Source organism: Equus przewalskii, chromosome 18, assembly GCF_037783145.1.
Source record: "Equus przewalskii isolate Varuska chromosome 18, EquPr2, whole genome shotgun sequence".
Taxonomy (NCBI): Eukaryota; Metazoa; Chordata; class Mammalia; order Perissodactyla; family Equidae; genus Equus; species Equus przewalskii.
The window spans coordinates 46040207-46055264 of record NC_091848.1 but is presented as its reverse complement, the minus strand read 5'-3'; the positions used below and the strand labels follow the sequence as shown (position 1 = coordinate 46055264).

General features: G+C 41.9%; 1 protein-coding gene across 10 annotated transcripts in view; it reads left to right on the top strand.

Moving 5' to 3' along the window:
* Positions 1-15058, top strand: part of SIDT1 (SID1 transmembrane family member 1) — a 102785-nt gene that overhangs the window by 60604 nt on the left and 27123 nt on the right. For all 10 annotated transcript variants that reach the window (XR_011528957.1, XR_011528954.1, XR_011528956.1 and 7 more), the window contains exons 10-16: positions 2352-2395; positions 7966-8037; positions 9403-9548; positions 10289-10362; positions 12268-12334; positions 13736-13809; positions 14770-14893. Coding sequence is in view for 4 of the 10 variants with exons in the window: in XM_070581934.1 (XP_070438035.1) it covers positions 2352-2395; positions 7966-8037; positions 9403-9548; positions 10289-10362; positions 12268-12334; positions 13736-13809; positions 14770-14893 (601 nt within the window). In the remaining 6 variants the exon portion in view is untranslated. The remainder of the gene's footprint in view (positions 1-2351; positions 2396-7965; positions 8038-9402; positions 9549-10288; positions 10363-12267; positions 12335-13735; positions 13810-14769; positions 14894-15058) is intronic.

The following is a 15058-nucleotide window of genomic DNA, read 5'->3' as shown; positions in this document are numbered from 1 at the left end:
GTAATGTAACCACAAGGGTCCTTATAAGAGGGAGGTAAGAGGGTCAAAGGCAGAAGAAGGAGATATGTTGATGGAAACCAAGGTTGGAGTGATGCACTTAGAAGATGGAGGAAAGGGCCATGAGTCAAGGAAAGCAGCCCGCCTCTAGAAGCTGGAAAAGGCAAGGAAATGGATACTCCCCTGGAGGCTCCAGAAGGAATACAGCCCTGCTGATACCTTGATTTTAGCCACATAGTACTTATTTTGGAATTCTGACATCCAGAACCATAAGATAATACAGTTGTATTGTTCTAAACCACTAAATTTGTGATAATCTGTTACAGCAGCAATAGAAACTAAAACACATGACAGTATTCCCTGAATTTATCCACAGATTCAACACGATCCCTATCAAAATCCCAGCTGACTTTCCTATATAAATTGGCAAACTGATCCTAAAATTCATATGGAAATGCAAGGGACCTAGAATAGGTAAAACAATCATGAAAAGGAGAACAAAGCTGGAGGTCTTACAATTCCTGGTATCAAAACTTACCACAAAGCTACAGTAATCAAAACTCTGCCACTGACATAAGGGAAGACACACAGATCAGAGGAATAGAATTGAGAGTTCAGAAAGAAACCCTTACATTTATGGTCAATCAATTTTTGGTAATTCAATGGAGAAAGGATATTCTCCTCAACAAATGGTGTTGCCAAACTAGGTATCCACATGAAAAAGAATGAAGCTCTACCCCTACCTCACATCATATACAAAAATTAACTCAAAATTGATCAAAGATCTAAATGTAAGAGCTAAATCTATAAAATTCTTAGAAAACATAGGTGTAAATCTCCATGACCTTGGATTAGGCAATAGTTTCTTAGATAGGACACCAAAAGCATAAGTAACAAAAGAAAAAATAGATAAATTTGATTTCATTAAAATTAAAACTTTTGTGCTTTTAAAAGGACATTATCGGGGCCGGCCCAGTGGCGCAGCAGTTAAGTGCGCACATTCCACTTCTCAGCAGCCCTGGGTTTGCTGGTTCGGATCCTGGGCGCAGACATGGCACCGCTTGGCAAAAGCCATGCTGTGGTAGGTGTCCCACGTATAAAGTAGAGGACAATGGGCATGGATGTTAGCTCAGGGCCAGTCTTCCTCAGCAAAAAGAGGAGGATTGGCAGTAGTTAGCTCAGGGCTAATCTTCCTCCAAAAAAAAAAAAAGAAAATGAGTTAAGAGTTTGAATAGACGTTTCTCCAAAGAAGATATCCAAATGGCCAATAAACATATGAAAAGATATTTAACATTATTAGCCACCAGGGAAATGCAAATCAAAACTACAATGAGATATCACTTTATATCCACTAGGATGGCTATAATAAAAAAAATTTTAATGGAAAAAGAGTTGGTACGGATGTGGAGAAATTGGGACCTTCTACGTTGCTAGTAGGAATGTAAAATAGTTCCTGCTATGAAGCTGCTGTGGACATCAGTTTGTAAGAAAAAGTTAAACATAGAGTTACTTCATAAGCAGCACTTCCATTCCTAGGTATATACCCAAGAGAATTTAATATGTATGTCCACACAAAAATTTGTATGCAAATGTTCATAGCAGTGTTATTCATGATAGCCAAAATGTGGAAACAGCCAAAAAGTGGAAACAACCCAAATGTCCATGAAGTGTAAACAAGTAAGGTAAACATGTCTATCCATACATTGGAATATTATTTAGCCATAAAAAGACCGATGTATTGATTCATGCTACCACATAGGCGAACCTTGAAAGCATTATGCTAAGTGAAAGAATCCAGTGAAAAAAGACCACATATAGTATGATTCCATTTATATGAAATGCCCAGAATAGGCAAATTTATAGAGACAGAAAGTAGATTAGTGATTGCTAGGGGCTGCGAGGAGTGGGGAATGGGGAGTAACTGCTGATTGGTTCAAAATTTATTTTGGGGATAATGAAAATATTCTGGAATTAGATGATGGTGATGGTTGCACAACTTTGTGAACATGCTAAAATTCATTGAATTGTGCACATTAAAGGGTGAATTTTATGGTCTGAATTATCTGACAATAAATTAATGAATTTATGTGTGTATGTATATGTCTTGGAGTGGAATTGCTGGGTCATATGGTACCACTGTGTTTAACTTTTTGAGGAACCCCTGAACTGTTTTCCAAAGTGGCTGCACCATTTACAAGCCCACCAGCAATGTATCAGAGTTCCAGTTTCTCTACATCCAAAGGCTCATTTTTAAGAGCTCCTAGCAGACAAATCTTCAACAAAGTCCATAGGGAACGAATGTAAAGTGCTGAGGTTTCACTGTCTTAGGAGCACGTGTATGTGCTTGTTTGCAGGTTTCACAGAAAATCCATCGGTAAAGGCTTTGGCTCCAGTGACGGTAAGAAAATCCCTGGTTTCAATTCAAAATGATGTCAAGTATGTGGCAACATCCGATTTGGTACTTCTTTTGTCCCTCTGCCTTTTGTAATTTTCAAACCCTGCCTTGATTCCTATCCCATGGAGTAGTCTAATCCAGTCTTTCTGCAGAAAGCAGAGCTGGTGAGAACCAATTTTTAGAATTGATAATTACTGAGATACGGAGCTCACACTGAGAACCTGTGCTTGGAGTGTCCCTGGCAGTTATCCACGGCCCATTTGGCAGCCATTCATCTTTTTAAAATGTTTAATCTTTTCTAGGACATAAATTGTTCATACCTATCTTATCCCAAAATCGATTTGTGAACGGGTAAGAACTTGTGTCAGCTATGATACAGAATTTACTTTTCCCAAATTGAGATAGGGGCTTTTTTGTCAAGAAGCTAGAAAACTGAAATATTTGAGACCAGCAAGTGTAATAAAGAGTGTAACAACTTTGGGAAATCCAGAGTAATTGATTATCCAGCCAATGTAATGCGTCCTTTCCTCCATTCTGAGAATTTGAACAAAGGAATTCAATTGCCTGATCTTGTCATCAAAACTTAAAAAAAAAATTAAATGTCATTTTTTAAACTTGAGATATAATTGACATATGACACCGTATAAATTTCAGGTGTACAACAAAACAATTTGATATTTGTATATACAGTCATGTGTCGCTTAACAATGAGGATGCATTCTAAGAAATGCATCATTAGGCAATTTTCTCATTGTGTGAACATCATAGAGTGTACTTACAGAAGCTGAGATGTTGTAGCCCACTACACACCAGGCTATGTGGTACTAATGTTATGGAACCTCTGTCGTTCATATGGTCTATTGTTGACCGAAACGTTATTATGTGGCACACAAAGTGATCACCACACTGAGTCTAGTTAACATCCATCACAACATATAGTTACAATTTTTTTTTCTTGTGATGAGAACTTTTAAGATCCACTCTCTTAGAAACTTTCAAATATACAATACAGTCTTACAACGAGCCCACAGAATCTTAGAAAAACACAAATCGACCCCCTACCCCACCCAGCAGGAACGTTTCTCCCTCTGCTGGAAAGATGCTTCTCCTGCCTCCCTTTGGCTTTTGTCTTCCTTAATGTCAGCATGTCTATTTTTCCAGCCACCCAGGCAATTTGTTTTAGTAACATTCAGCTGACAATGTAAAAGACTGTGAAAGGACACCTGCTCTAGTGTCTAAAATGCTAAGTGCTACTTTCCCCTTTATTCATAAAATGTTTAAGTGAGTTTATCTTCTATCTGGATCTCATCATTTTCCTCCAGTGCTCTCCAGGTTTCACTCTTATTTTAGGCCTGGTTGAACTTGGGAAGCCTGCCTGGTTGGATCCCATTGGTGCTCTGTGAATGAGTGGTCTGTTATTTTTATTGTATAAATGAAGTTATTTTATTACTGTAATGAGAATTAAAGAAATTCCATGTTTGGAAGGGTCCCCCAAACAATGAAGCATAGGTGGACAGAGCTGGGACTTGAGCCAGATCCTTGTCCAAGATCAAGAAAGCTCTGAAAAGTAGCTGAGAGCTAGAGGCACCCTTGAGAGGGCAAGCAGAAATGAATGAGTGACCAAAAAAAAGAATAAAGATGCATCAGTTAGGATTCGTGTGGCTGCAAGTAACTACAAAATATATCTGAAACAAGCTTAAATGATGAAGAGGCTTCTGTCCCTGGAAGTTGAGTGGAAGGTTGAGCTTCAGGATTGACTGAGTCCAGCGGTTCTGGTCCTGCCATTCCCTCACCTCTGCTTTACTCTCAGTGCCGATGGCGAGAGGGATCAGGTTCGTGCTCTCACCTGACAATGTCCAGAAGGAAGGACTTTTTCAGAAGCACCCGGCAACTTCTTCTCATGTTTCATTGGCCTAGAGTGAATCACATCCTTCATGTTAAACTAGTCACTGCAAAGGAATAGACTTACCTACAGATCAATCAACTCTACTTATGAAATCACAGTGGGACCATCTTTCTCCAAGGCCGGGGTTTCTGAAACTCAACATTATTGACATTACAGGCCAGATAATTCTTCGTTGTTGGGAGCTGCCCTGTACATTGTAGGATGTTTCACCGCGTCCTTCACCTCTACCTGCTAGAAGTAGTACACTACCTCCTTGTACGGACTAAAAATGTCTCCAGACATTGCCAACTGTCCTCTTGGGGGCAAAACAGTCTCCCACCTGCAACTGAGAATCACTGATTTATATACATTGGCTGCCAGGCATAGGTGAGGATACCTGAACAAAATCCCAGCTGAGTTAGGAAGTAGCGACTAGGAATGTTCACCACAAAGGGCTTTGAAATCGGGGGTGGGGAAACAAGAAACCCCTGCCGTGCAGACAGGCTACAGGGAAAGATGGCACATGATCGCTAGTGAGACAAGACCTAGATGCTTAAGACAAGAGCAGAGAAGACAAGCTCCACCTGTGGGAAGAATCAGTTAGTAATTGCTTTGAGCACATCAACAGAGCATTGGGAAACCAGCATGGAGCAAGAGACAGAAGCGAGTGAAAAGCGCTTATCTGAAAAGCTTATCTGAAAGCTAGTATGAGAAACTCAGGGAGGGGAGCAAGGAGACAGAAATGTCTTTCTCTTGCAAGGGACAGGATCAGTGTGGCTGTGGGGCTCTGGGAAGCTCAGTGGAGCTCAGAGCTATAGGAAATGCCCTGGGGGCTGGTGCCCAGAGAAAATGCTAGGAGCAGTGTCTGAAAGAGGAAGGGGATCCCACTAGACTTGGCATGGTGTCTGCCCACATCAATGTGGAGCTAGACATCTGAGGAACTTGGCCTAATGCTTTCACCTTAGGTATGCTTCAGGTGGAGGAAATAGAGCCAGGTCCCTATAAGTTGCCAAATTGGTGGCAGCTCTGTTTTAGTTGCATGATGATAGGAATGCTGCCGTTGGAAAATCTGTCAGCAACTCTGCGTTTGTTTTTCTTTGATTTGCCTTCAGTTCTTTAAGTTGTATTTGAAAAATGTTGACATTGGCTCCAACCATACTAAATAGCAAAAGGATCTCTTTCATACTTCATAGGATAAAGAAGGAGATAAGACCCTAGAGCCCAGGTAAAGTAAAAATAGGTTGATAAAGAGCTGCTTCAGGCTGTGAAGGGACTTGATTACTGTGGCGTGAGTGAACAGACACTGTATTCTCCCTTCGTCACTTAGTACTGAAGACAGGTGCTTCTGTGGGAATCTGAGGGATACTAGAAAAGGCTCTGTGCTCTAAAAACGTTTCCTCCAGTGCCTCTCAGAGTGGAGAAATCCCACATTTCTCACCATTGTTAAAGAGCCTGTACAGAAATTCAGTTATCAGCTGGAAAGAGACGAATGAAGTGTGCCTCACCAGCTTCTGGGACCACACGAACCTGGAGTGAAGCATCAGTGAGGGTTGCTTTCTCAAGTGAGAGAGCTCGACAAACCTGTAAAGTATGTAGATTTAAGAACTAAGTGGCCAATCAAATCCTTCCCTGGATAGAGCCATGACTGAATCAGCCTCTCAGCAAAGAGCAGGGTCCAGAGGGAATAAGACAGGCAGTGTGTTGAGACTGGAGGAGTCAAGGAGCACAGGCCATTATCAGGTTCTGTGGCAATGGGTCTCAGACTCTAATTCTGCTCTTCTCCAAATTTCCTTGACTTTTGTTGCCTAGCGTTTTCTTCTAGAGAATTTTACTTTTACATCAATCTGTAAAGATTGGTGGTTTTCTTCATTTTCTCCTCAGCTTTTGGAACAAAACATGAAACTGGTTGGGATAGGTAGCCAACTGGGATAAAAGTGAAATTTCATGGCAGCGAGTTCACATCATCTCTGACTCCCTCTTCAGAGTTCAACCTCCTGAATCCAGAAACAGAACGGGGCAGGACAATTATAATCATGAAGTCCTGAAAGATCCAAACATGCTCAAAATGAAATGAAGTTTTTCTCCTTACATGGAGCATTTAACATAAAAAGCAACCATGCAAGCATGTGCTGTTCTGTGTTCGTAAAGTGACAGATGGCAAAAGGCTCATGCTAGGAGAAAAACGCACCAGAACAAGTTTGCTCATTGAGATGAGCCCACTCACGACCATATACGTGTGCTTCTTTCTGGCCGGAACAGCTTGGTCTGTCCTATAAACTGATATTTTGTGTTTAATTCTGCTTTCTAAACACCGTATAGTTAAATACAGGTGTGGCTTGCCTTCTGGGAGCATCGATCATACTTGAGGTTCGGGAGAGAATGCTTTAGTTTTTGCATTCTAGAAAGGCTTTAGATTAGAAAAATTGACAGACTGCTGTTATCCCATGTTGGCCAGTCTCATATTTAAATGGTGCATATAAAAGCCCATAGATTTAAAACATTTTTATATGCTGGCAGTTGTATTGCACATGAACATCTCGATGTTCTTGTCCATCACAGAACCGCCTGTGTTGCGGTTTCTCAGGGTGAAGGGACTGGCGACTAGTCAAAGCCTGATCACGCGCGGATCCAAGTCGGAGCAGAGCGCCGAAATCCGTGATACCTCCAGGTCTGAACGGACCCACACGGCTGGCTTTGACTCTTTAATGAAGTTGTCGCCTAACAAAACAGGGATCATTCTTGTTTGCTTGCTTCCTTTGATTTTAGTCTCTGTGCTTTTTCCTTTTTTGATTACAGACCCAAAAAACATTGGTGCCCACAAACCACTTCGACCTCCTGCCACAACTGAACTCAAGCATTTCCCTACGCATACTTCTTCTTCCCACAGCAGAGGGCTTCCCAGTAACACCAAAATGCCAAAAATTCTGGGGGTTAGGATTTTAGTGTCATTCTTTACTTGCTATTTGCACGTTTAATATTTTTTAAAAATTACATCTTAAATAAGGGACATCAGTTAATGGTTCAAAATAGGGAGCTTAAGCTTGAAAAGAGAAAACATGAAGGATACTGAGGGAAATGTAAGACCATCACCGGGGCCGGCGGGGAGGCCAGTACAGTGGTTTCTGTGAGGCTCCCTGCAATGAACTAGGCAGAAGGAAGGCGCTAGCGTGACCCAACAGGGGCCCACGGGCAGCAGCAGCCAGGCTAAAAAGCAAGAGACTTGTGCTTAGATACCTTTTAAAATGTGAGTTTGTCGTGGTCGAGATGCAAATGAGCCTCAACCTCCTTGTCTCCTTTGAAGCATATTCGTGAGCACTCCATGAAAGTAACACACTTACTGCCAGTTATTCATGTTTTGAAGGAAAATGCCTGTATTTTTTCTTTTTTTTTTCAATTAAGTTTAATAATTGACCGAGACCAATACAATGAACCACTATCCATCCACTATCTGACTGACTCCAGGCAAATTACTTGATCTCTCAGCACCTCCCTTTTATCATCTTTAAAAAGGTGAGAATAATAGTACCCACCTCATAGAGTTGTTGAAAAATTAAAAAAGTAAATTCCTGGAAAGAACTTAGAAGAGTGGCTGATACACAGAAAGTTTCAATAAACTACTTAGAGTTGTGTTCTTTTGTTTTAGCAACTGGACATAAAGTGGCTGCCTCTTTGCTTTTCTCTTTAACAGGCTCTGGAAATATGGCGGTGTCACATCCCATTGCTGCCAGCACCCCTGAAGGGAGCAATTATGGGGCAATAGGTATTTCCTACAATGAGTCCATTCACGCGAGTGTTTCTTTATTCTCCAGAAAATAGGATACAGAGGGCTTTCCAGCCACTAATAACTGTGAGAGTTGGCAAGACAGTCATCATAGAAGATTGTCTTTTGTTTATAAGATGAATTGGTTGGATGATCTGGAAGGCTCTTTCCAGCTCTAACTTTCTCCAGTTCTATTGTTCTCTTTCTTGGGTCCGCTAGCCATCCTTGAGCAGAATTCCCTACTACGGTTGCCATCAACTTCTAAAGCCCCCATGGGAATTTTTTCACACCCAGCCTGAGTTAGGGCATGAAAGATGTGTCCGAGTCTGATGTCAGGGAGCCCATCAATTGACCAGTTGTTTCATTCTCAGGTTTCAGTGGAGTAAGGGCGATGAGAAGACTCAGGCTGTGCTACAGGTGAACACGGCTGAGGCCTGACGATCTTCCATTTGGGCTAACTTCATAACTGAACCTGCTCACTGCCACCCAGTCATGCACACGCAACCCCCAGGGTTCATTCAGTGGCCTGAAAGGGCCAGAAATCTTACCCCTGTCTTGTCAGAGTAGGGGTGCGTTGATGCTTCCATGCACTTCCCTGGCACCTGTGGGCCTATGAAGGGTGCGCCTTAAATGTCAGTGTAGAAGGACCGGGAATCCTGGATCCCTGCCCTCTCATTCTGTAACTTTGAGGAGCATGTGGGCTCAGTGCAGGCGACTTATTTCTGGCTCTGCAAGAACAGGGTTTTTTTTTTTAACCATCTGAACAGAAGAAATAAAGCAGAAGGTAGGCTCAGCTCATGTGCTCATCAAGCTGCACAAATTCCCATCTGCTCTGGGAAACATTCATGGGAACACAAGGACTCTTCTTCCTGAGAATGTTGTTTTCATTATATAATCACAGATATGGCATGTGGGGGATTTCTGTGTACAAATACTTTATCTACAAGAAATGTCTAGCTGCGGGATATGTATGTTCTTACACATATATGTGGTGAATGCTATACATAACTATGTGCATGTGTATGGTTATATATTTATGTTCATATTTTAAAATATGAAACATGAAATATAAGCATAATATTATCTTTGCATCCAAATAGTTAACAGAGCAGATGCCTTTATATTTCTCATATGTATTCAGCCCTAGAAATAGACAATCTAAATATAAAAATAGGAGAAGAGGAAAATTAGAAGTCCATTGAGGAGGAATTGAGAGAAAGAACATGTGTCATGGGTAAGGAGTTAGTTTTTACCGACACAACATTTTCAAGAATGAGTCAGCTCTGTGCTTTTTGCAGAAAGGAAGGGGTGGGCTCCATCGGTTCTTCTGGACTTTGGAAGGTGGCTGAGTCTTCTCTGTTTCAGATGAGTCAAGCTCCAGTCCTGGCAGGCAGATGTCCTCCTCTGACGGGGGACACACCTACCAGTCAGATACGGACAGCTCCGTCGAGGAGACTGACTTCGACACCATGCCGGATATTGAGAGTGATAAGAACATCATCCGGACCAAGGTACTGATGCCTGGCCATACTCTTGGGGAGGGCAGCAAGTTGGCAGTCGAATACAGCTTCAGCAATGCCTCAGTTTCCCTTTTTTTATTTTCCCTTCAGGGGAAGTCAGATTTCCCAGAGGGCTTTTTAGATAAGACATAATTACAGACTAAAAGCAACACTCTGTTAATTAGCACTTCTTTCTGGAGGAAGAAAGTGAGAGCATTAAAGAGAACAGAGCGTTAAACAACCCCCGGAGTCTGAAGGGGCTGACTGAGGATAATAAAGGAGGAAGGGATCCAACCAGATGGAAGAAAGGATTCATTGAGGGATGTACCTGGGAAAATGCCCAGTTCTGTACATATCATCCTTCAGGAATGGAGCTCATTTCTTTCTGGCGTGTGTTTATTATATTGTGTTGTATCTAGTAAGGGATATGCAAGTGAATTGCATAATTTCAACCCTGTGATTCAAGAACCACACAATGGACGTCTCTGAAAACTGGGAAACCAATTCTTGAGATATAAGAGGCATTCAAGACTCCCAACAGATTTCCCACATCAGCCAATCCTTATTATTCCAAGAGAAATACTAGAATTTTTATTAAGGTATTCTGGGAAAAGCAAAATTAAAAGAAAAGTCTTGTTAAATAATTTTAATCCCTAGTGAGGGATTGAATTGAAATTTGTAAAGCTCTCCTTTGTATCTTATGCAGAAAAAAGCCAAGTACAGTTTGCCTTCTCTTTTTATTTGGCATCCAGATGTTCCTTTACCTGTCAGATCTGTCCAGGAAGGATCGAAGAATTATCAGCAAAAAGTATAAGATTTATTTTTGGTGAGTAGATGACCATGGTTCCCTTAAATAGAATTAAAGTTTTCTTTGTAAAAGCCACAGTTACTTGGGGCTGGGCTGGTGGTGTAGCATTTAAGTTTGTGCCCTGTGCTTCGGTGGCCTGGGCTCTGCCAGTTTGGAACCCAGGTGCGGACCTCCAGACGGCTTATGAAGCCATGCTGTGACAGAGGTCCCACGTATAAAGTAAAGGGAGATGGGCACGGATGTTAGCTCAGGGCTAATCATCCTCAAAAAGAAAAAAATAAGAAAAAAAAAAGCCACAGTTACTTATGTCACGGGTCTCAGTGTTCAATGAGATGCACATATAGGTGTTTCAAGGATCCAGGCCACATTCCATAGGAAAAACAAAAATAAGCTAAAAAAGGAAACTGGTCCTAAATTAAATAAATACAAAGTAAAAATAAGAATAGTAGCAGACATCATCGCTGATCATCAGGGAAATGCAAATCAAAACTACACTAAGATATCACCTTACACCCATTAGAATGACAAAAATATCTAAAACTAATAGTAACAAATGTTGGAGAGGTTGTGGAGAAAAAGGAACCCTTATACACTGCTGGTGGGAATGCAAACTGGTGCAGCCACTATGGAAAACAGTATGGAGATTCCTCAAAAAATTAAAAATAGAAATACCATACGATCCAGCCATCCCACTACTGGGTGTTTATCCAAAGAGCTTGAAGTCAGCGATCCCAAAAGTCCTATGTACCCCAATGTTCATTGCAGCATTATTTACAATAGCCAAGACATGGAACCAACCTAAGTGCCCAGCAACAGACGAATGGATAAAGAAGATGTGGTACATATATACAATGGAATACTACTCAGCTGGAAAACAGAACAAAATCATCCCGTTTGCAATAACATGGATGGACCTTGAGGGAATTATGTTAAGTGAAATAAGCCAGCTAGAGAAGGATAATCTGTGTATGACTCCACTCATATGAGGAATTTAAAAATGTGGACTAAGAACAGTTTAGTGGATACCAGGGGAAAGGCGGGGTGGGGGTGGGCACAAAGGGTGAAGTGGTACACCTACAACACAAATGACAAACATTAATGTACAACTGAAATTTCACAAGATTGTAACCTATCATTAACTCAATAAAAAAAAAAAGAAAAAAGAATAGTAGCAGAATCCCATATGTTTAGGGAGCACCCAAAGTCTTCTTCCAGAAAGATAATCTAACAATAACATTAATGTCACTACCTTCTAGGAGACTTGCTAAACTGTACCCATTCCCTCCTCTCCTCACCAGGCCTTGCTCTTGGTTTCAGGGACTAGATGCCTAGAGCTTCTCAGAGTAGCTGGAAACTACCCTATTTATCACCAGCCAATGATAAATAGACATGTGATGGTCAAACACACAGAAGCAGCTTCCCTCCGAGCTGAGAGGCTGAGCTGCCTGGCAGGGACTGGTCCCTCCCCTCAGAAACCCCAGACTGATGCTTGTGACAGCTCTTCCCATTCTTTTCTCTGCTCTTTTACCTGGATAAGGATATTGAGGGGGGAAAAAAGGGACAGGTGGGGCCACATGGAATTCCGTAATGGGACCATCATTTTGGAACCCCGGAACCTTGGAAGCAATACCTCAGAGGGTCACATCCCTTTCATATGATCCATCACCCATTACTTAGACTCTGGTCACTTTTAATCTAACAAGATCCTAAAGAGACAGGCTCTCGTTAATAATTTGGTTAAACCAGAAGCAAGTATAGTTGACACTGTTTTACAAATGACTGGAGAAAGAGGAGCCACATAATCAGTTTCTGATTACTTTTGTGAGTTAACTAGGGAGTTATAAGGTGCAAGCATTCTTTTAAAAAAGTGAGCAAAGATTCCATTGTTAATTCGGAAATAACTATTTCTTTCTGCCTGCATAGGAACATCATCACTATTGCTGTGTTTTATGTACTGCCTGTGATCCAGCTGGTCATCACCTACCAGACAGTAAGTGTTGTCCTGAACCCCAGAATCTTGGCTTTCCTCCTGCAGGGAGAGATCTTTGCTATGACTTACAGAGAAAAGCATAACTTGGGATCAGTCCAAGAATTATTTCCCGTTTGGGTTCCAATCGGACTTCTCTAATAATTCATATTTGACTGATCTTTAAGTCTAGTTCTTGATTGTTTTATCACAGAGGGACCTGGGACCTCTTGTGTTATTTTGTCTACCAAGCTGAGAATATTCTCTTGCACTCATTCAGTCATCAAATCTATCAACTGCATCTGCTATTTACCTGTCTGAACTTTCCACCATCGTGGGATAATGAGTAGAATAAAGTTCTAGAGCAGAACAAAGAAACTTTATGTCTAATTTAGTCCCTGCCCTCTCATTGAGGGTAAATAATTTTTGTAAAGCTAAAAACATCTTCACAAAACTAATAAAATATTAAAATAGAAAATAAAAACTACAATAAAGAAACAAATAAATATCATAATTAAAACAGCTTGAGAATCCCCGCTGTTCCTTCCTAGAACCTTCTCTAGGATTTATTATACATGCAAAAGTCCTTTTAGAATACCATGAGGCTGGAGGTGTTTCTAATGCAATGGCTCTCAAAATTTGCTGTGCGTTAAAATCATCTGGGGAACTTTTTAAAGTCCCAGTGTCCAAGCTGTACCCCACACCAATTAGATCGGAGTCTCTGACAGTGGAACCAGTCACATCATTGGTTAAACTCCCAGTGATTCCATCATACAGCCAAGTTTGGAGCCAATGGTTTTATAATATTTAGCCAATTTCATACTTATTATCTGATGAGGACAAGGCCTTTATGAGGTTTGAGAACCACAGTTTATAATCTAAATATTTTCTGAATATTTAGGGGCCTTGTCAGAAGATATAGCTGTCCTGTGATTTGGGAATGTTCTTAGGTTCTTAATGATAAATATGGAAAACTGAACACACATCTTCCCATGTCTCCCTGCCCTGTGGTTATCATTTCCACGTAGAGGATGGGACAGCTCCCTACCCTCCGAGCATTCGTCTAGAAAATAGGACATCGTATATCATGACAGTCCTAATAGGCATGTCCCAATGTCAGCATCTTTTCACATTTCTTGTATAATGAGAACAAAGGAAACGTACTCAGTTGAATCCACACTGAGGCCATGACATGGAGGACACAGAATATTTCAGTTCAAAGCAAGACAGTGGCATTTAAATGAAATGTGCCTGTGCTGGGGAAAGGTGGCAGACAATGGCCCATGCCCTGCCGAGGAGGGGCGCTGGTTACACTGGAAATCACTGACAGTATCACTGTGAGCAGAGTCTGCTTTTTGTGCTTTCAGGCTGGGCTCAGGGGACGGAGAAAATCTGCATTTCCTCTTCTCACTGTTGGTCTTGCAGGTGGTCCACGTCACTGGCAACCAGGACATCTGCTACTACAACTTCCTCTGTGCTCACCCCCTGGGCAGCCTGAGGTAGGCCCAGTCCTCTAGTTACTCTTGAGGCATTTAGAGATTCCTTTCTGCGTAATGTTGTGATTTCAGGTTTTAAAAATACTAAGAACAACTGTGGAAAACTACCCCAGTCAAGGGTAAAAAGAATGAAATCAAGAACCTATGCTCCTCTCATTCCTGTGTGGGGGCCTCAGGAAACGTTCCTAATAAACTGCTGAGGAGAAGGCAGGGATGTCTTTGAAAAGATGAGGTCCCTGGCTGTGATGACGCTCATGCATGGACATGAGCTGCTAGTCATTCAATCTGTTAAATAGCTTCATAAGCTAGGTGGGGTCATTCTCACCTCTTTTAAAGATGAAGAGTGTAAGGACTTGTTGAAGGTCCCTCAGCTGTTAGTGATGTCGGGATCCGAACCCAGGCCTGCTGCCTCTAAGGTCATGCTCTAGCCACCAAAACATGACGAAGTGGGAAGAGCATTTGCCTGGGGGTTGGGAGCCTGGCATCTTGTTCCAGAACTGAACCAGCCTCAGCTGAAATAAAGCTGCTGGCTGTGACCAACGGACACATATCCTGAAATTCACAGTTCCACAGCTGAAATATTGACACGTAACATGGGCCCACCTATGAGAATTCCCTCTCACAGTATAGCTGAAGCTTGGCCAGACTGCTGTCTTTGGAGCAGCTCTCTTTCCTAGGATTGGTTCCATGCCAGCGCCACTGGGACAAGAGAGGCTTGGGCGGGTGCTAGGGAAGCTGAGCAGGCACTGCTGAGAGGAAACAGACACATTATCACAGTCTACGCATCCTAAAATGAAGGAGCTAGGTTAAAGATGATTCCTGATGATCTTCCAGTCCTGAAATCTCTTGAAAGTTTAGTGGTGGAAAATACAAGAAGCTGAGTTCACTCACTCATTCATGATTCATTTGTTCTCTGAATCTCTGATGGCCTTGACTCTCATGGTTTCTATCTCATCCCTTTAGTGCCTTCAACAACATCCTCAGTAACCTGGGCCACGTGCTCCTGGGCTTCCTCTTCCTGCTGATAGTCTTGCACCGGGATATTCTCCATCGAAGAGCCCTGGAAGCCAAGGACATCTTCGCCATGGTGAGGAGAGGGAGGGTAAATCAGAAGTAGGAGCCAGGAAGGGTTATGGTTCCAAATAGGATCTGCAAAGGGGAGGGACATCTGGCTTGATGATGTGATGATGGACTATGTGCAATGAACCACACAAGGCCAGAAGCCTAGGTTTCTAGGTTCTGTGGCTATGTC